Consider the following 21,671-nt stretch of genomic DNA (forward strand, 5'->3'; position numbering starts at 1 on the left):
ATACTTGGATTAAAGAAGCTGTTTGGTATTGTTTCTGGATATAGAAGCCAGATGTGAATATTCACTTACAGAACAAAGTCATTCTACTATAGCACACAGATTTCAATGATTTTCTCCTTTAGGGGGAAAAAATAGTTTAGTTTTATTTTTTTTTTAAATTTCCCTCTACATTTGTATCTGCACTACATCTACCCCCCCCCCCTCCTCCTCACAATTGTATGCTGTATTTTTATTCCATTATGTAAAATGTAGAATCACTATGTAGTTTATAAGGAGGAATAAACACAAACATGGTAACGCGCTGAAGGCAAACAAGTGTGGACTTGACACGTTGTGAAAACACATTCATCATCCATCCATAATCCTTTCTCTGTTAATCAAATGATTACCCCATACCACAGGAATTCAGAGTTCGGTGTTAATTGTTAGGTTAGGTTTCATGCTTACCTTCACAGCAGTTACGCAGATTGTGTGTGAGAGAGAACAGTGGGTGCTTTAAAAACATGAAGAAATCTAGCCGTTGAGAGTTATGGAAGGAATATGAGCAGCCATAACACCTGTGCAGGAGTCGTTGAAATTTACAGGCGCATTGGGGACGTAAAATGCTCAGTGATGTATTACTGACAGTTGTAAAGTGGGATCACACAGATTTTAGAAAAACTGTTTAGCTCAGAACAAAAAAAAAAAAAAAAAAGTTCTCTCCGTCACCGCTTTTCTCAGTGAACAGTGTAACTGCGAGAACCGAGTGCTGCTTCTTGCAAAACGCAGTCAAGATTTTTTTTTTTTTTTAGTACATTGCTTTCATGTATTTATGTTTTATTTTGAAAAACAAAATAATCAGAATCATGATTTTAGGATTGCAGCTGTGAACCAGCGATGGACATTTCAAACTGCAAATGATTTTCCATTGTTTTATCTCTTAACACTTTATGCTGGGGAAACAATTGAGATCCTTAAATCTTAATGAACATCACTCTGAAAATAACTACCTCCAGCTTATTCAATAAATCGTGGGTAGTATTAATTTATGAGAAGCAAAAAATGCTTCCATAAAAACCTTTTAACGTCTAAATATAGACGAGCAATTACAATAACCACAAAAAAAACTTGAGCCCTCTTTGATCTCATGGATCTCATGGACACTTAGTTTTGACACCGTGCAGTGAAGATGTCAGGGGTCATATCAGCTGTCCAACTCGAAGTCTGTCTCTTCGTAGAGGTCAGGCCGAGGGGAATATTTTCGCTGTGAGAACTTCAGACAGAGAGCGTCTCCCACCTCGTTCAGATGATGCAGCACCTGAAGGCAGAGGAAGAGGACGTGTGTGACTCAGGTAAAAAAGAGAAGACACCCTGTGTGTGTGTGTGTGTGTGTGTGTGTGTACCTGGTCCAGCATGGCTCTGGTGTGCGCTGCAGACAAACAGAAGCGAGCTCGGGCCTCTGAAATCGGTGTGGCAGGAAAGCCGACTACCACCACACCGATTTTCCTCTCCAGCATTTCTCGAGCAAAAGCCCTGATCACGGGAAAAAAAAAAGTTGTAGCTCACAAATATATTACAAACAATTCAAGGAACTGCCGTCGTATTAATCTTTACCGACAGAGACATCACTGGCCTACGAAGCCCTCATGCTCACTCGACTGGACTGTAAACTCTCAGCCAACCAGACGGCCGGTTCAGGGCAGATAGCAACACCAACAGTTATGTACGGAATTAAAAACTAAACAACAACCCGTGACCGTTCTCACAAACTTCTCATATTTGTAATTCCTGAAATGTTCAGCGACCTCCTCAGAACGAGCCGCTGCGCCTCATCACATTAAGAGTTGTGAAGAATGTTGTTTTTTCTGGCCCTTCCAAATCCTCAATCATGTGGTCGGGGCGTGCAGTATGAATGGCTCTTGGTCATTTTTGCAGTTAAAAAAAAAAAAAAAAAGACTCACACCCATAACTATCAGTCCTCAGAGGCTGAAGCAGCAGCACTGAGGCCTTTTGGTTCACTGAGGGTGAGCCATGCATGAGTCCTCATTTCGTGACAGTGTGGAGACTTGGAGAGCTAAACAGTGTGTTTGAGAATAGTTTGGCTGGTTTTAAACAACTTGAGATCCACTTTAGGTTATTAGGAAAAGATAATTTGAAAAAGGTTAATAGAATAAAAGCCAGGCGTAGATTTCATCCAGACGAGAGGAGCTTTCCTTCACACAACTGTCATGAATTGCCAAAGAAATAAAATCCACAGGCCTGAAACTAAAATCTCATTAAGAGCTTTTTAATTGTTTGTTTTTCCAAATAATATTCAAGGTGAGGTTTTTTGAAATTCACCCTTTTTTCTCCTGTTGCACCTGTAAATGAAATTATTCAAAAGCAGAAACTTATTCTGCAGCAAAGTCAGACAGTAACTCTGTGGATTCTGTGGATATTCATGCTCATTATACCTGAGTGGCTCAAAGTTATAACGGATCAATACCTGATGTTCCCCTTTAAGTGGTTACAGATATCCAGTCTATACTGACAGCCTGCACTGCTGATTGGTGGAAACTTGGGAGCGTGCAAGATGGCGGCCATCCAAATCACTCAGAGATGAAACACACTGAGCTGTCATGAAATTACTTTCGACGGCAGCAGGAAGCCAAGGTAATATATTTATGGATTGTTTATTGATCAGTTTATGAATAAGTGTTACAGGTGAGTGTTGTCGGTGAAACTTTAAATGTACTTACGCCACTTTGCCCGGCATGTACAGCAGGATCGGGACCACGGGTGAGTCATCGTTGCCATAGATGATGAAGCCCATCTCCTTCAGTCTGGCCCTGAAGTATCTGGTGTTCTCTGCCAGCTGGCGGATCCGTCTAATGCCTCCAATTAAAAAAAAAAAAAAGGAAAGCACCAGATGTACATGAGCACCAAGTCGCTGCCCACTGCGTCACCTGTCAGTGGCAGCCAATGCCGTGCCATCTCATCCTGAGTCCTGCACTTCCACGCAGGCCGCTCCAGCCTCCACCATGAACTTGCTCGTGATTACGTCTCAGCTGCGCCAGCAGATGGTTCAGCTTTGCCTGCCTGACGGCGTTGTATACGCACTCGCACGTTGCCAAAATGAGGGTTTCCAAATTGGATACAATGGATGTTGCACAGAATGAGTGACTGTGGACTGCCACTGGAGCGTAGCCATGACTGAAATAAACAATGCTTAAGTGCTGCATGTATAAGAGACATACACATACATACATTAGAAAACTAATCAAAGTCAGCAGAGGGGGTGTGCTAACAATATGAATCCCCGGGGAGCCGGGTTGCTCTGTGGCTGCAGCAGAGTTTGGCATGGTCCAGCCTTGGAACACAGATCTGTTTCCCTTTGATTACCTGGGAACAGATTGGCAGTTCTTTCAAAGGGATGTAAGGGAGCACTTTAAATCCCCTTATCTCAGCAGAGAGAGAGAGAGTGGGGGGGTGGGGGGTGGAACATAACATTCGGGCATCTGCCAAAAAGCAAAGGCCCCATTTTGTAAATTATTCCTTTCTGCTAGGACGGAGGGCACCGGGGTCAAAAACCTGCTGTCAGGCACAAATCATATGAGTAGGTGAGAATGCGTAGCCGTTACTGCGTCTTTCAGGCTTCACCCTGTTTCAGAGCTCTGGCCACCGGTTTGCTTTACAGTGTGAAATTCGACATCAAAGAGCGCAGAAGGAAGGCTGAGAAAAAGAAGAACAGGAATATGCAAACAGCAGGTGAGGGGTTTTGATGCACCCTGCAGCTGATGTCCTGAAAGGCTGCACTGTTTACTGTGGCCCTCCCCAAAGTCACGCAGGGCAGCAGGGATTTTTCCACAATGCAGGTCTGCTTCAGTGCTAAATGAGAACGTGACACCGCATCTCAACCTGTATGTCACACACACATTTTCACCTAAACGCACACACTTTAAACCCCACGGGCTTGGCTAAAGTGAGCTAACGTTACGACCGCTGCTGCTCCCTGTGTTACAGCTGCAGCTTCGATAACTCATGAAGAAATGTGCTGGCGGTATCGGGACTCGTCCGGTAATGACTACTTCCCTGCCCTTGTGTCTGATGCCATTAAAGCAGAAACTTTTCAGAGGTACAGCGTTCCTCACAACGCACACATGAAAATGATTTCCTCTGCGTTGGGGTCACGTGTGCTGGGGGACTGCACGTCCCCCTCTCCCTACCGCTGCAGACCTCCATAATTGCTACCACATTTTCTGACCAAGCAGCTGTTTGTCTTTCCTCGCAGGCCTGGACTTAGTCCTAATGTTAACATTGGTGCTGTCCTCTGGATTCCGTTTGCTGTTGTTTTCCATAAAGATTATATGAAGGTGTAAAAATGTTTAGAAGCCAGAGATAATATTAGTCAGTGTAAAGAACGTTAGACTTGGGTGACACTCGCTGGATGGAGGCCGGGCTGCCCAGATACTCACCCTCTCTGCCCCCGTCCTTTCCCAGAATGCACTTCATGGCACGTATGATCTGCTCGGTGACAGGAGGGGACATGGCTGAGGCGTATACTGCGCTGTGAGAATGGCTGCGTAGGTAGTCCACCAGCTCCTGCAATGCAACACGGAGGGACAGCACAGACATTTAATGATCAACATCATGACTGTGTATGTGTGTGTTAACACCGGACCAGGAGCAAAGCCATGCACTTTTCTAATGGCGCCACTAGAGAGAGCTCATGGATAGTTGACACCTGAGAATTAATTAAAATACCTCTGGTACTTTTTTTTTTTTTGTCACTATGATGATCTTGGCATTGACAACAAACCAGCTCTGGATCCTTTCCTGCTCTTCACACTGAGGGAGCCAGTGCACTAATTTGAAAAAGAACCAACGCTGAAACGAGCCAGAATGAGGACTGTCAGGCTCATTACTCCTAAATGTCAACAGGAGATTAATTCTGCTAGCAGTTGTCAAGAGAAGAGCTGGATTTCAGGAAACCCATTCGGGCTTTGGGTCCCGAGAGCACGTGTGCGTAAGTGGTCTGAGGTTTTGGAGCAGGGCCGCTGCTCGGTGGCCAGTGGGTGCAGGGTGATGACACGTCTGGCCACCATTTCCACTCGCTGCCATCTGTCCCCACTGGGCGGCGGCTGTGGCTTCCTCACACACACGAGGGGAAGGGATTTTAGGGGAAATGCTCAAACGTAGGATAAGAACCCTGAAACAACCTGACATCTGTTTTCGTTTAAGGCAGGGGATTTTCACCGCTTTAGGGCCCTCCAGGATTTCGGTGCGACCAAGATAAACCAGTTAAGAGAACATGTCCGAAATCCATCTCACATCTGGGGCTTGCAGTGACAGCTCCAGTGTGTTTCCTCAGCCGCGCTGTGGCCGCAATATTCATGTTGTGATACATGTCCACAATGCCACAGAGATGGAGCTGAGCCAGAGCAGCACACACACACACGGATACTTGGATGTATTTAATGTGTATTTCAGAGTGATCCAGGCTTTAAGTAAAGCATGAATGAATAGCATCTTCATGCAAAGTTGAGGTGAATTAGAAGGAACTTCAGGTGTATTTTGCCGTCTCATAAAATTTATCATAGCACGACTGTTTTCCAGAACACATCTGCTGAGTTTTGGTTTTTTTTGTCGGTGAACCTGAATCTACTTAACGTGAGATTTGGTGGATTTCACCACAACAACAAGTACGTCGAATCTGAAGGCTTTTTCGCTCTTTTCCCGCCTGTTCCTGTTCCCCTTCAGGAGTTTACTACAGCCAGCTGTCAAACCAGGCAGAGTCTTCATACTTCAAACATTATCATGCTTGTTAAAAGTCATCCTGTGAAATCTGGAGCGCAGTTCCGACGCCTGCCACAAGAAGGGGCTGGCCCTCTGCCAGCTTTACCTTCTTATTATGGCGGAGCGGGGCTGAACCAACATGAGGCAACAGCAGGAAGGGTCCCTCTCTGAAAACCTAATTCAAACAACATGGCCGTTTCCTCCGTTGCTTTCTAATCAAGTGCCACAACTGTGGTTATGTACTAAAGTGTACTTTTTAATGGAGTAAAAAGGAATTACAAAGGACCAGAGTCACAGCTCTGGAACATTTGTTGGACACATGAGCGCTATGAGAGAGGTGGGATACATCTTTAAAATGGACCTGGGCAAAATAATGCATGATGTATTTGAAGCCAAATAACTAAACGTTGTTACACAGGCAGTTGGTTGCCAGGTGGTTTGAACAATGTCTGGAAAGTATCAGTAAGCTTGCTCAGTCGTTTGACTTTCTAAGAATGGCATCTTACCCGAGGCAACTGGAAATATTTCGAAGTGATTAATCCAACCGACATTTATCTTGGAATTTATCTTGGGCCTGTTTTGGTCCAGGAGGATAAATTTTGCATAGCAACTGACTACTTTCTGCCTGACTGGTCAAATGCAATGTTTACAAATTCATAAAGATACGGAAGAAAATGAAAATAGGGGAGATAGAATAGGGTTGTTAATACGCTCAAACAAAAGAGTCCAAAAAAAAAATAAAGCACCTTTTCTATGAGAGGATAGCTTGGTGTTCCTTATCAAATTAAGGCCTTTACACTGTGACATCCCTGGTGGTTTGTGCTGGTGGATATAAGCTTATTTTTATCTTCTGTTTGAGTTGAACATTTGAAGAAATGTCATGTTTTGTTCTTCTTCCTCAGGATTTCTGTTGCTGTTTGATCCTGCCTTTATAAATGGAGATTGATTTCTCAGATATAGATAAACTGCATGTATTTCCTCAATTATAAGAAACATCAGCTAAATCTTAAAGGAATTTGGAGAGTTTTTGGAGGGAACAAAAATATATATATGTGCCACCAATTGAAAATATTAACAAGAGGCAGATCAAGCTGATACAGAAAATCAAATAATCCACAGGAACCTTTTTCCCAGCAATGTAGCCTCCAGCAGCCCCAAAGCTTTTGGTGAAGGTGCCCATCATCACATCCACATCAGCCGGGTTCACATCAAACAGTTCGGTCACGCCCCGACCCGACGCTCCCACTGCTCCGATGCTGTGGGCTTCATCCAGGTACAGGTACGCTTTATACTTCTTCTTCAGAGCGACGATCTCAGGCAGTTGTACCACTGAGCCTTCCATGCTAATAACAGAAAAATCAAAAGCTGTGAATTGGCTTGAAAAAAAAAAAGGGGGGACAAAGCAAGTGCATTTCATCCATTAGTAAGATTTGACGTGATGAAATTTTTACAGGAAAAGAATCTGACCACTGCAGTGCATCTGCACATCTGTAAATGCAGATTACATAATTTGACATTCCACAGTTTTCCAAGAATCTTTCTGCTGGTCTTTCTGCTTTGCTCCCAGCTCACTCCCCTCTCTCCTTTGTCTCTGATGCTGGCCTTTTAAGGCTGCAAATAGACAGAATGAGAGTGTATATGGCTGGGGAACGGAGCAATCCCAGACCTGCTATCCAAGCTATGGCTGATAATGTCTGCGGCCCAAATGACATAAGACAGGATTTGGTCAGCACCGCTGTGGACATCAAAGGCAGCTCGGGGGATCTAGCTAATTCTTATTCCTTATCCGAGGTGTTTGATGTTACCGGGAGATGTTAAATGAAGCATTAGCTCTTTCGGGGGCCAAACAGGCAACATTTCCCTCTAATGTCTGAGCTCGACATTAGAAATAATTGTCTGATGAAAGCAGTCTGACGAGGTGCAATTAAGCTCTCTCTCAAATTAGCAGGACTGTTGTTGCTGTTGTTGTATTAATACCAAGTGAATGTGTCCTGTTTTTGTTCCTGAGATGATTGGCATGAAATAATGAAGTAAACTTCAGCTGACGGAATTTGATTAAATGTTTTTGGGGAAACTGTGACTCTAAATGACAAAAAACACGCGTGCATATCATGTTTTAGTTCAGAGGATTTGAAATGGGATGCATGATAGAGGGCAAAAAGAGGGAAGAAAGGAGAAAAGAAAATGTCCGTGATGAACAGTCAGAGCTGGGGGTGTAGCCAAGTCAATCTCTGTGGCTTCACTTGGCCTTGATTTGGAGCTAATGAGCAGATGGAGAGGGTCACTAAGACTCAGGATAGCTCACTACCGGGAGAGACACACAATACCTTTCTCCTCTCTCCAGTAATCAAACACTACCCAACCACACACACACTTTCTATTATTCAAGGGTGCAGAGGGAAGCAATTGAAAAAGAGACCATTACAGGGACTGCTAAACACAGGCTGAAAGCCCTCATCAGGTTTCACATCAAGATTTCTACCTGAGTCCGGGTCTGAAAAGCTGCTAAAAGCCACTGGCAAGCCCACACTAACAAAAACTGAAGCAACTTTTCAACTGACCACAGAATATGTGTCTGTGAGGGAGACTATTTGGAGGTGTGTGTGGGTTGTGCGGCTGACCTATAGATGCCTTCCACCATGATGAGGATCTTCTTCCAGGGCCTGTGAGTCCGAGGCTGCCCCGAGCAAACTGCCTCTCTTAGCATCTTTTCCAGACTGTGCATGTCTGACAGACAAGGGAAACAAGCAGGGAAGAACTAAGCCATCAAATCAATATTCACACACACACACACACACACACACACACAGAAAACAGAGAGCTTGCTTGCACATTAACATTTCCAATGGTAATTCAGGCTCGTAGATGTAGAGTCTACCAATAATCGAAGCAATGTGAACAAGGAACACTGATTAAAATCAAGAAACAAGCGGAGTGATAATTTGTACAGGGCAGGGCAGAGCACACGAGGCCCAATTTTATCTGACAGGAGCACCTTCAAATAACCACACACAGGAAATACCCGTTCATTCAGATGCTAACGAGCACCTGCAAAATCTGTATCACCGAGGGTTACTGACTGAGCTAACTATGGCTGGAGCCAAAAGGTATGTTGTATGGTTGCTTCAGATTACAGCTAAAATTTTGGCTCCAATAAAAATAATTCTCCCGGCAGCTCGCAGAGTTCATAACAGGCCATCTGTACGCCAGCAGATGGCAGTGTTGAATAGTGTGACTGAAATCCAACCATTTCCAGCTGAGCAGCCAGTAAACCTGTCACGGATAGAAAATGTCACAGATGATTGATATTACTGCTTCGACACAAAAACATGATTGCTTAAGGGAAAGAAGATGCTCCTCTGATAAAGCCACTTTTTTCCTTCTCAACAAAGCATCTTCAGTTAATGTTACTAATGTCAGTGAGACTGACTCTGGCAGGCAATTCCTCAGCGACTTGTCCTGACATGAATAAGTGACAGATTGATCCGATATTGTTTACTGCGATGGCTGTAATGAGAAGGATTGCAGTCCTGGCTCCCGACTCATAACGACAATCCAGGAATCGTTATCGCTCTTCTAATTCCTACTAATTCCTAAATCTACTAGCCAGCTACACAAACAGTACCATTTAAACGAATAGCAATGCTTATCTTCAAAAGGAGCATTCTTTATCTGACACTGTTTGAAGTATTTCAAACAGATCCAACGAGCTTTTTGTCATCTAGATTGGACAAACCAGTTCATCTTCCTTTCGGTACAGCATTCCTTCTCTGTTAACCTTAAAGAGAAGTCATAAACAAGGACTCCCACAAGCTTTAGTGAGACTGCACCAACAGACATTGTGTCCCGCTCAATGCAATCACAATATATTTATCTTTTGTTGTGGTTCCTTTGGTGTAGCCCTTTTAGTAAATATTGGCTTTGTGCTGATACAAGAGTGTGAGAGGCAGCGGAGGAATAAGACAGGGAGGGGTCAGCTGCTCAGGTGCCTCAGGGCTTTTTGCCTTTAGACAGGCCTTTGGGATCTGCACAGAGGACCCATAACCGACTCTGCTTGTACCTGTCAGCACACATTTGCTGCTAGAGGACTGGTTCATTTGTCCTATCTCCTGAAAGAGCAGGGGATGGCTCCTGTGCTAGGGCAACAAATGCTGTACCATTCACACAGAATACTTCCACCTATCTATTCACAACGTGTTATTTAATATTATTATACAGAAAAGGAACCTTAAGGAAGAACTCTGTTTCTGATCCACAGCTGTGACTGAAAACTGAACCCATTTCATTATACCCTTTACATTTGCTGCTCTAAACACAGAATGTTAAGTAGGTCTTTCCTTAGGCAGATCCCGCACCGCACAGATTAATGCATTTTTTTTAACAGAGGCAAAAGTTTGGGGGGGGTGCTGAACACTGAGCAGCACCGCTCACTGACTGCTGTGAGAAAGATTTATACTTCACGAACAGATAATCTCTGGACAGAGAAATCATAGTATTTGGTGCTCTGGCAGGCACAAGCCAGGAGTGATGAGTGCTGTCGTACTGAAACAATATGACTCACCAGAACTTAAACAATTCTGTGTATTGTACCATGTTGTTCACCTAAAGCACTGTGATGTTTAAATGGAATAGCTCTCGGACTTACTGTTGTGTTTAAAGACCCGGATGGTTGCTCCTGAAAGTCTGGCCCCTAAAATGAGCGATGTGTGATTGAGCTCATCGCTCAATATCAAACAACCCTGAAAAGCAACAGAGAGAAAAGACCTTATTAAAAATTACCAAAGCTTTTCAGTTCCAGCGTGACACTGAGAATAGATAGTGTATGACGCTGTTTTGAATTTAGTGGTCTATGTTTGGTGAGAAAGCCTATTAGATTCTCCCCTGGGTATAGAAAAAGAATAATTAGCTTGTAAACAGTAAACACTATCATCAGTGTGCCTGGATAGGAATTAAAATCATTGCAGTGTTTACTATCCATCCATAAGTCATTTCTTGACTGAAAAATTGCTTGTTTTTATGTTTCTTCAATATCATATCAATACTCATGTTTCTATTTTGATTTTCTATCTTGGAATAATGCCTTGTATGCCATTAAGTGGTCTAAAAGCATCCACCTGGTCGTTAATATTTCATCTCAGTCCTCATGCCCTGCCCCCATCCGTGCTGAAATCTATGTATGATAGTGGTTGTAGGTGATGTTTATGTGCCTGTTTCAGCCAACAGACTCATCGTGTTCTTTTTTTACGCTGGAGAATATGGTACTTCAAATTCCAGAAAAATCTGCATGCAAATGAATTCAACTATTCTGTTGTACATTAACATATTTAACACTGAAGCTCCGAGCATGTGACTGCATTAGTTTGAATGAACCCTTGTCGAGGGTGTGTCGACACCGTCTCAGTGACAGATACCCTCGGTCAGGCCTGGGGGGGCAGCTGGCCTGGTCCCTGGTCTACCAGCAGCTGTCACTCTGCCTGAACAGCAAGGCCTATCCCGGCGCAGCCTGTCCCTGTAGGATAGAGTTGGCAGTGTGGGTTGACCCCCGGCCCCAGCAGGGTTACTGTGGGGGCTGCAGCCTAAGGGGCTGCTACACCTCTTGAGCTGCATAAATGACCCCATTCTCATCACTTAAACCATCAGCCTTCCTCCTGTCCAGTCCAATCACATATATTCATGCTGTGTGTTGCCCCTGGTAACCCGTGGCTGTCTGTGTGAGCCAGGCTGGTATGCCACCAGATCAGAGTATGGGTAATCATCCCCTTGAGTGGTGCTCTCAACAAAACCTGCCCTTCCTTGTCTGTGTGTACGAAAGCATCTTTATATGCCCGGAGTCTTGTCCTTCTGGCTACTGTAATGTTTAATTATGATTTTAATTAACGAGGGTGGTGTAGGATTTGTTCACAGTTGAATTTAGTTGACTGCTATTCATTAATTTAGGGCATATGCAAAAAAGGAACAAAAGCAAAAGTAATTAGATTAATTTCTGCTGCACTGTGAAAATCAGACCCATGTATAAAAGGACTTCCTGCTGACAGTGCGTGCCTTTCAGTGTGTAAAAGTCACATGCCTTGCCCACAAGTGCTGGAATGTTCATTGAGTTGGTGGCGAATCCCATCCCAAAAGTCATAGTGGACTCCACCCCAAGGAAACTGGCCACAAGCTCCTCCAGCTCTTCATGGATGCTCAGGTTACCTAGGAGACAGAGTTCACAAAGGATCAGTCCCCCTGTTGGTTTATGTGGTCGGCCTTTAGACCCTGGGCTTTGTTGGTCTTTGTCATCCAATCACAGCTGGCAGAGATGAATGCCTCCTGATAAAAAAAAAAAAAAAAAAAGAATATAAAACAACGAGAGGCCCAAAGGTAGAAACCTGGTCAATCTGCACACACCCTGTCAGCCCCTTTCATTTGCTGGGGATTTTCAGAGCTTTGCTGAGGATTTTAGATGTGGTAAATTTGTAATTTAGTTCAACCACCCTTTTCATCCCAGGTAATATCAAGGCAAGTCCCGAAAAGGCTAAAATGGTTGTGCAGCACATTTTGGGACCGAGGCAGTTGGTTATAACCCAATGTGACAGATGGGAACCAGACTTCGTTTAGAAAATTGATTCACCTGACATGGTGTTTTTATATTTTGTGCTATAAAAGTTGGATTTTCGGGTATCTCCAAGGTGCTCTAATACTGTCCTCGTGGTCAACTGATAAAAAAAGAAAGAAAAAGAATTACTATCATAATAGTGAGCTACACAGAGAAAGGCAGTGAAAGGTTTATATATAGTGTATTTTATTTCTGCTGGCTCTGGTAGAAATATACCATAACAGAGTATGAGCTCAATAAATTTTAACACACTCTATACTTACTCCTCTACACTGTAGCTGTACACTGTACAACTCATTAGTGCATTGATGCACAGGCGCCAACACCACAAAACAATTTAGTATCAAGTGAAGCATATTTATTTGAAAAACTAGACCATAAAAAATTGATACCATCAGTTATCTGAATGAAAATTAAACCTGGCACTGAATAATGGTGACATCAGTGCAGTTCCTATGAGAAAATTAGGCATTAATTGCATGTCCATGTGATACTTACCATTGTAATCACATGATAGCAGTCAGTAACCAATGAGAGCATTGAAAAGTTTCAGGAAGGTCTGGAAAATTGATATTGAGTGATGTGTCTAAAACCATAATGCAGCGAAGCAGCTCCGTCTTTATGGTGATTCCCACTCTGTGCTTTCCATCAGGCTTTACACCAAGACAAATCGATTTATACATTTCCTCAACCGCTCAGATTCACGGGGCTTGCATGTGCAGCTTTTTTAATCACACTGCACTGAACATTTGCTCTCTTTACACAGCATCTTACATTGCCGTGGCATCATTTGCACACAATGCTTTCTCATCGACATGCTAACGTCATAACGCTGTTGCAGGTTTGCATCCCATTCAGGTGAATGAAAATGGAGTGCTTCATAAATTTCATTTTTTTCAACTAACTGGAATGAACACTATTCCTACGATGACATATAAATCTCAGGAAATTTGGTTGTCAGTTATGTGAAGACGACCTTTTCGACACCAAAATCATCAAAGCCTGTTGATGAGAAATTTGATCTGCCTTTGCCACGGTCAGAAAGTGTTAATGTGGAGAGACAATAAAGACTGTGCTTATGGCTAAAGTCACTTTCATTACAACCCTGTGACTGAGGGTTATCTTCAAAGCCTTCACAACAAGACAAAGAAGAGAGCAAGAGAATAGTTAATCATTAGACAAATATAGCATATGCAGCTTAGTTTTGAATATAAAAAGAGAATGGGTTCATACTGGAGGTGCATGTGTCGTGGTGAAATATTCACTACTGTGCATTTGGTAGATACACTTGTCTCACTAATTCGTCATCCATTTCAGCACATGGTGTCATTATCTTATTGTATGTTAATGATTGCATGAAAGATGACAACATTCAGCTATCCATTAATACGAATCCATGAATGTTTGACGTGTGTGTTTGCTCACAAGGCGTGCTGTCAGTGCACTGTGGCTACTTACTCACTTCTATTTAAAGAGGGACATTTCAAGTTGCACTTCCTGTGCAGTGGCTGGGAGAAACTGATTTAAGCTTTTGATGACTTCTGAGCTCAACTTGATTGAACTATATTTAAACTTAGGATGTAAGAAAACGGTGAGGTGTGGAAGAAAAAGTTTAAATAATTTTTTACTTTTTAAATATTTTTTACTTTTTTATGTTTTTTAATCAGATTTCTGTTTTGAATAAATGTGGTGCTGGCAAATGCAATAAAAAAAAAAAAACACTTGCATGAAATTTGGATTTTGAAGATTTTCACCAATACAAATGGCTGCACATGAACTAAGGCACTGGTGACGATGGTGTCACTTCTACAATGGAGACAGTGGAGTTTTTAATAATTCATGCTTCATGAGGTCTCATGGGAGAAACGCTTGTTATTCCTTAACCCTCTCAGTGAACCAAGCTGAAGCACAGATTACAAACCCTGGGAAAAACAGTCCCATTTTGAAGGAGAAATAAACATATAAATAAATCAGACAAATGAATTATGGATGTTGTGCGGTGTCTGTGTGAGGAGGCGTGCTTGCTCTCTGACAAACATACGTATAACTAACGATCACATGCCCTTTAATTCCTCTGGTTTTCTCTGTTCTCGGCAAGCTGCTGATATCATTCACAACTTTGCAGCGACTCACCTAACCCTGAGCCTGTCAGCTCACCTTGTGCTAGGTTGCGTTCAGTAGTTCCTATTATCAAAAATAAACTGAGGTAAACCACGCAAACAGAAAAAACAAAGTAACTGCTTTTCCTGAGTAAACTTTGATTCTGGCATGTTCAATGAGCTTCATAATTTCAATGTTTTAATATTAACCCCCCCCCCAAAAAAAAAAAAAACAAACAAAAAAAACAAACAAACCCCAATTAGTGGCCAATAATTATATTTGACTGCTAGACTTTCGCCATCCTGCATCATGAGATCCTGGCATACACAGCACCATCAGTGGCAGGGTTGAAGTCCAGAGCATGAAACAGCATTCAGAATTGATCTGAAGCCACAGATCTCACACTCTGATCTGTGCTGCTCCAACACTTCCATCACATATGTTATTTCTGCATCTTTCTAAATGTCTAGGGTGATTCATAATGTTACACTCCACAGTAATATGATTTCCAGCTCTCAGTATGCAGTATGTATCAGGATGTAATGATCTCATCTTATGCCCAAATGGTACATAATTTAACAAAGATTTAATAATTCATATTACATTGCAGCCACTGAAAGATAATTAAATATGTGGGTAGTATAATTCACAAGAAAGATAATAAATGGTGGCAAATGCAACGAGTTAGATGGAGTTTTATTTCCAGTTTGAAAATCAACCTATTCAGTGCCACTGGTATTTGTCATATATGAATATATCAGAAATTTCAAGCTCCTCCATGTGTCAACACTGATAACCATGACCTCACCTATTTCCTGTCTTGTGCTGCAAACCCCAACCCCATACTGGTGTGTTATGTCTGCCACAGTCTTCAGGAAATCTGCGTTGTTCTCAGCAAAACCGAGGTAGTTGTAAGAGCCCATATTGATGGCATTATGTATTGTCCTCCCAGTAAACCTGCAAGCATGTAAACATTAGGAATCAATTAGCCTTACTATTGTTTCTACACATACACTTACTCAGAGAATTAATTAGGAACTATAAAAAAGTAATCAAAATTCAATTAAACATATCTGTTAATCATAAAATTGTTACCCCATCAGTGGAGTTTTGAGAAGTGCAATCATACAATGTTTATTTGGCATACACAGCAGTGAATGCATGCACAGGCAGCATTTGTTATTCTCATTTCCTTGGGTGTTTTTCTTAAAGCCCATAATGAAATATTCACATTGCCAATTTGTTAGAACTGAGGCATTATCCTTCACTATAATATGCAACTGCACCTGGAACTCCATAGTGAGAAAACTGGGAATGGATATAAAGTCTGACTGTTATAATTTCAGGCTCTGGTAAATATCTCCTAAATGTACTTGTTCAGTTTACAGTCTACATCGCTGTTGTACATCATTAGAGCTGTAGAGGTATTTAAGTGAGCTGCTACATTTTGTCAACCAACCTACTTCCTCTCACTGCCCATGTAACTTTCACCCCGGTACACAACCCATCTGCGTGTCTCTTTAGGCATTCACCTCATATCGCTATAAAAGACAAGCTGCCCCATTTTTACTTTTTCCAGTCACATTAAACTTCTTTAAACATATAATCCATGCTTACCCCTCTTTCCTGATTCTTAATGTCAGTTCCCCTCCCCTTGGCTCCTATTCATAATATATTTCCTGACCCTGCTGTGCAGTGTGGAGGGATCTCAACTGTGGTCCTGAAACTCAGGGCTGACAACATCCTTCCTGATGACAAACACCCATGTGCTTTCTATTCAATCTTCCTCTATTGGCTCATCACAGAGTAGATTGATACCTCTAATTACGTCTTGATTGTCTAGTTTTTTTGCTAGACTAGAAAGATTATCATGCACAACTATATTTTTTGGCCCATCTACAATACCTGAATGTCCAGTTGTAGTCATCAGACACCCTCTCCATCAGGTCAAACACAGGCCCTGGCAGGCTGCACACTGGACGGTTCCAGTTATCTCGAACCCTCATATAGAGGTTTCGAGTGTAGAAGTTCTCAAAATCTTGATAAAGTGGCACAAAATCCTGAAGACAGAGAAAAAGTTTCACAAGGAAGTCTAATCACATTGGTTACATGAAAAGCTATCTGAGCGTGAGGACAAACCAATGCCTCTGCATTTCATCAACGGAGGTGGGTTTTGTTATCTTATGGTCAAACCAGCTGTTTCCTCAGTAGGGGAGGTATGTTGCAGTACCGTCCTGTTTACAATTGCTTTATTTTTTGCATATTGATCCACTGATAACAGTGCTTCAAGATTATTTGCCTGTAGTGATCTCCCACACATGCCTGACCTAATGAAGATGCCGTCAAAACAGAGTCCATATCCAGTAAGGGTCTTTTAACCTTTACCATTTACAGTAAATGACTGTTGTTAAACATGGGAGCACATTGTCTGATCAGTCTTCTTGAAGACATTTATTCTTTCTGCTTACAGTCCTCCCAAGATCATGAAAAAACATGAAGACAGCATTTCATTCTTACAATGTTTGTTTTTTCTTTTCTTTTTTTCTGATTTCTTTTACACAAGCTGCACAAAACAAACCATTAACTACTACCAACTTATCTGAACTGAACTTATCAGTTTTTGGATTTAAGAATTGGAATCTATGGCAACACAATGGCTCTCAAGTAGCAGTGTTCAGGCCGTATCTAGAATCTAAAGCACAGAAACAAAGAAAGAAGTTGAATCCTCTGAGATTTAATTAAGTCTTCTGCAGATATTCTCTGTGGTGTCCTGTCTCACCCATGGCAACACCCGTGTGCAGAAGAACATGAAGGAGGAAGGCAGAGAGAGCTTAAGAGCAAAAATTGAAATAATTAGGGGAAAACAAAATGTGTTCACACCCAAGGCAAGCATGCTACCTTCTTTTAACTGTCTGCGTGTCTGTGTGTTTATACACAGTATATGTGTATGCTCAACAATAATATGCCTGTGTTTATGCTGATTGTATATTTTGCTTACCTTCTGTTCATCTCTTTCCTGGGCAAGGTGGCACTTCTCTAAGCCCACAGCTCTGAGGAAGTCTCTGAGGTAGCCAAACAAGGTGACAATGCCAAAGCCCAGGTATGTCATGACAGCTACATACATTGGCGCTTGCTCAAATGACTCCCGTTGGTACTGCCTGGAGGCAAAACTGGCCCTTGGGCCATTTTTCTATAAAACAATACACATAAGCTGTTTTACATTGCAGATGAAAGAAGAGAAAACAATGCAATTTGAATAGAAGCCAAGCACTGTGGTGAACACAATTAACCTAAATAAAAACAGGAGTCAAACAATGGCGCAAACATGTCACTGTATTATTCAGTACTGAATTGTGATTGATATGTGGTATTTATTTTCATGTTAAAATAAGTTAATAAATAATTATAATAAATAAAAACAAAGAGGGATTGAAGAAAGCCCAGTCAGATTTGTAACAGATTGAATTATATTTTATTTTACTACCTTTTAATATTCAACTGGTTAGATTTTATTGTCACCACATATTGCCCCTGTTATTGGTTTTACACTCAGATAAAGAAAAATTGTCGATTGAATTTGATATTTCTGGTTTTATGAAGGTTTGTCCACAATAATATGCGCTAATTTCTGTCCATCTTTATCAAATAACAATCCTATTGGTGCAAAGTGAAGAATATTTGAATCCATTATTGAAGCAAAGAGGAAGTTCAGAATAAAGACTGCCACTTTAAGATGGCAGCCAGGAGTTTCATTTAGTTTTCAAACACTCCGATTGAGAGAGTTGAATAAAGTTTGTTAAAAAAAAAAAAAAAGTCTCCGATGGAAATTCTAAAAGATATTAATGGAAAAATATGTCATTTTAAAAATCAGTGGATATTTAAATTATTTGAGGAGTGACTTAAAATATTATATGAAATTACGAAATAATATACGAAATACAAATTGTTTAAAAAGCCTCGAGGCAACATAAATATGCGTCATTAAATGTCATTTCCGGTCGCCATGTTGTTTTTTTTTCTGTTTAACTGTCCTGACTCGGATGATTATTTTAAATCTCGGATCTTTTTGATTCTAAGTCGAGCAAAATGGTGGATTTTAAGCTGTGGTAAGTGTTTCTGAATGTTTTTCTCTGTAAAGCGTTGGGATTTAAAACTTGCGCGTTTACGAGAAAGAATGCTTTGATGCTAACAGCTAGCCGTGACAGGTGAACCGGAGTCAAGATGGCGGATAACGGAACTCGTCCACAACCGGGATTCAAACGCAGAAGAAAAACTTAAGCCTTTAATTTTCATATTTGGTTAAATATCAGGCCTGGTTGTTTTTGTAATTTCATCCCAGGAGCCTCAACTCAAGCCATATTTTTAAACAAGTGCCAAAGAAAAATCACTTTGTGTAACTAACTGCAGCACCTCCAGGTAGAGCAACGTGCTAATACGCAATTGTATTAAATTTAAAGTAAATTAAACCAACAATTAGAAATAAGTTAACTTGGTGAAAACAAGAAAGGACTCGACAAACCACCCGATACATCCAAGTAAATGTTAAATCATGAGTGTAACTATGCACAGATAACAACAACAGCCGATGTCTTGTTTCATTAATCAGCCTGAGGGCAGAAATAACCTGTTTTGAAGAAAAGGAAGAATTTCAGGGCGGGTTGATTTATCACTGCTTGTATTGTCCGTTTTAGAGGCACTAGAATCCTCTGCAAGAAAACAAACAAAACCCAAAACATCATGGACGTTTGGTTTTAGTTTTGAAACGAACTGTGTTTCATGCTCTATAATTGCTGGATGAAGTATAAAAAAAAAAATGAAGAAAGAAACGCATTAAAAACGGCCTTCTAATGGCACATTGTTGTGTGTGTTGTGGATCTAGAGATGTGGATCGCTGCTGTTTATAGTCAGGTGAGCAGGTAGGCTGGGTGCAAAGTCTGCCTACGTCTCTGAGGGCACTTCAGGTTAAGAGCCTCATTGAAATACATACATTTTCTTAAAGTCGCAAACTCCAGCAACTGTAAAGTAAGCGCACTGAGCTCTCTCTCTCTCTCTGTATGTGTGTGTGTGTGTGTATGTGTATATATATATATATATATATATATATATATATATATATATATATATATATATATATATATATGTGTATATATATATTCTTTACCTCATCCAGCAGTTATGGATATATATAAATAAATCCCAACACACCTCTCTCTTGCTGGGATAGCCGTTTTTCTTGATCTCATCATCGCTCTTCAGTCCGTTTTGGAGCAGGTGTGCTTTGGAGCTGCCGGTAGCAGCAGTTCTTGACATTTTCCTCAAAGCTCAGCAGCAGCTGCCTGTCAGGTAAAGCCCGTGTGCTTTACTCAAATTTACAAAGGTGACTTCCTCCTTCACTGGCGACGGTCCAGCCTCTGTTCAATCGCAGTTTGAACATCGCGTTAAGCCCGCAATCTCACTTCACTTGTCTTCACTCTTTCGATATCGTGTAAATGTGGCAACTTCCTCTTCTCTCACCCAACGTGACTCTATAGGAACTGTGAAACGGTCGCCAAGTAATCTAGTTGGAATGCATTTGAATGTGCTGTTCTTTTTCCCACTTATTGCCATCCTTCCTTTAGAGAAAAGTAACACTTATACTCAAATGCCCTGAGTATTTTGAATCAGTTGTTGTTGTTGTTGTTGTTATTTCACTAGAAGCCTTTACGTTATATGTGGAATGCAGATTAAGATTAAACATGATGATTAGTCATACAGATGTCAAGGTATAATCGTAACTGATACATGTTAGAAATATACTAAACATAGCACCTACGTTTTAAGAATAGGAAGTACTTTTATTTTTCATTCATCGAGTAAAATGCATTTTTTTAATTGTGTGTTTTATTTTGATGTATTTTTGTTATTTTGATACATCAAAAGATAAAAGTTCACAGTCATTTGCTTTTAAGTCAGGTTAATGTACAATATAGATCTGCAATATAGATCTGGAGGGTGTAACCAACTTTTTGCACTTTGTTTGTATGTGTGATTTTTATTTTATTTAATTTTTTTTCCCTCCCAATCTTATCTTTTGAGTGTGGTTGGTTCAGCAGCGATTCAGTTGCAGGACACACCAGAACACCTCATCAGCAGTATGCATGTTTTGGTGCCTGAACTATTATGATTATTATTGAGTAATTAAGTCCTCACAGTCACATTATAAAGTGTTTAAGCACATGGTCGAACATTTGGATAAAAAAAAAATCTAACTTTAATTTAATGGTGTACTTCTTCTTCATGTCGAACTTGTCTTTGTCCACACACAGGTTACATCTGGACTATTGAAGAGGCTTGAAATCAAGTTGTGTCACTTGACTGGTATCCTAAATGCACAGTAAGTAAAAAAACCAAGTGCTTTTGCCCACATGCTGCCCAATATATAATTTTTTCACATTACAGTTTTAGACAATAATATCTTGAATCATACAGCCTTTAACACTCCCTCCTACCACTGTGATAGTGTTTGTTTAGAGGGACACACCCATTTTAGAGCTTTTAAGTGTGCCCATCTTACAGTTGTGGCAGTTAGTCTCCAGTTGATGATTTATAGAAATGTCGTCATTCTGACACACTGATCAAAATAGGCTTGTAAAAGTGCTTCTCTATGCAGGCTGTTGACAATATGGTATCCTCTGCCTCGCTAAAGTTTTTTGCTCTGGGCCAAAACAAAGAGATTGTTTGTTAGTAAAAGGTCAACACCTACTCAGTGGTCTCGCAGTTGACTTAGTTTGTGGCACCACAGTAAATGGGAATATGCACAATGTTGTGACTGTTAGTATAATGAGGGTTTTTTGTATGTATTGACATTTACCTGTCAGTGTTTTGTTGAGCTTGGTTGGTGTGGACTAAAGGAGTATGAGAAACAGACAGGATATGGAAAATGTTAAAGCCAAGTTGGAGTTTGGAATGCACACGCATGTCTGAACATTATGCTGTGAGATTAGGGGATGTTGTAGATGACAGTGTCTGCTCACCCTCGACTTACTTTCTGTTTGCCTGTTCTGCTAGTTTCTGCGTTTGGACAGGGCACGTATTTCATTGAAAAACTGTATGGTACATTTTACAACCTGCCTGATATCTTCCATTTCCATGCCGATTTAACACAAATCATTTATCGCTGTAAGTACGTGGCTCTATCCTTCACAACCATTCACATTTGACAGACATCATTTCCTTCCCTCCC

General features: G+C 41.1%; 1 protein-coding gene across 1 annotated transcript; it reads right to left on the minus strand.

Moving 5' to 3' along the window:
* Positions 1-214: 214 nt before the first annotated feature.
* sptlc3 (serine palmitoyltransferase, long chain base subunit 3) lies at positions 215-19,960 on the minus strand. The gene is made up of 12 exons (XM_029521813.1): positions 19,655-19,960; positions 17,448-17,639; positions 16,355-16,509; positions 15,258-15,406; positions 11,822-11,946; positions 10,400-10,493; positions 8,376-8,481; positions 6,878-7,097; positions 4,434-4,560; positions 2,718-2,853; positions 1,383-1,512; positions 215-1,297 (listed from the first exon to the last, which is right to left on the minus strand). Exons 1-12 carry the CDS (start codon positions 19,757-19,759, stop codon positions 1,184-1,186), a joined length of 1,653 nt encoding a protein of 550 aa, XP_029377673.1. The 5' UTR covers positions 19,760-19,960; the 3' UTR covers positions 215-1,183.
* Between the last annotated feature and the right edge of the window lie 1,711 nt (positions 19,961-21,671).

This window comes from Echeneis naucrates, chromosome 15, assembly GCF_900963305.1.
Source record: "Echeneis naucrates chromosome 15, fEcheNa1.1, whole genome shotgun sequence".
Lineage (NCBI taxonomy): Eukaryota > Metazoa > Chordata > Actinopteri > Carangiformes > Echeneidae > Echeneis > Echeneis naucrates.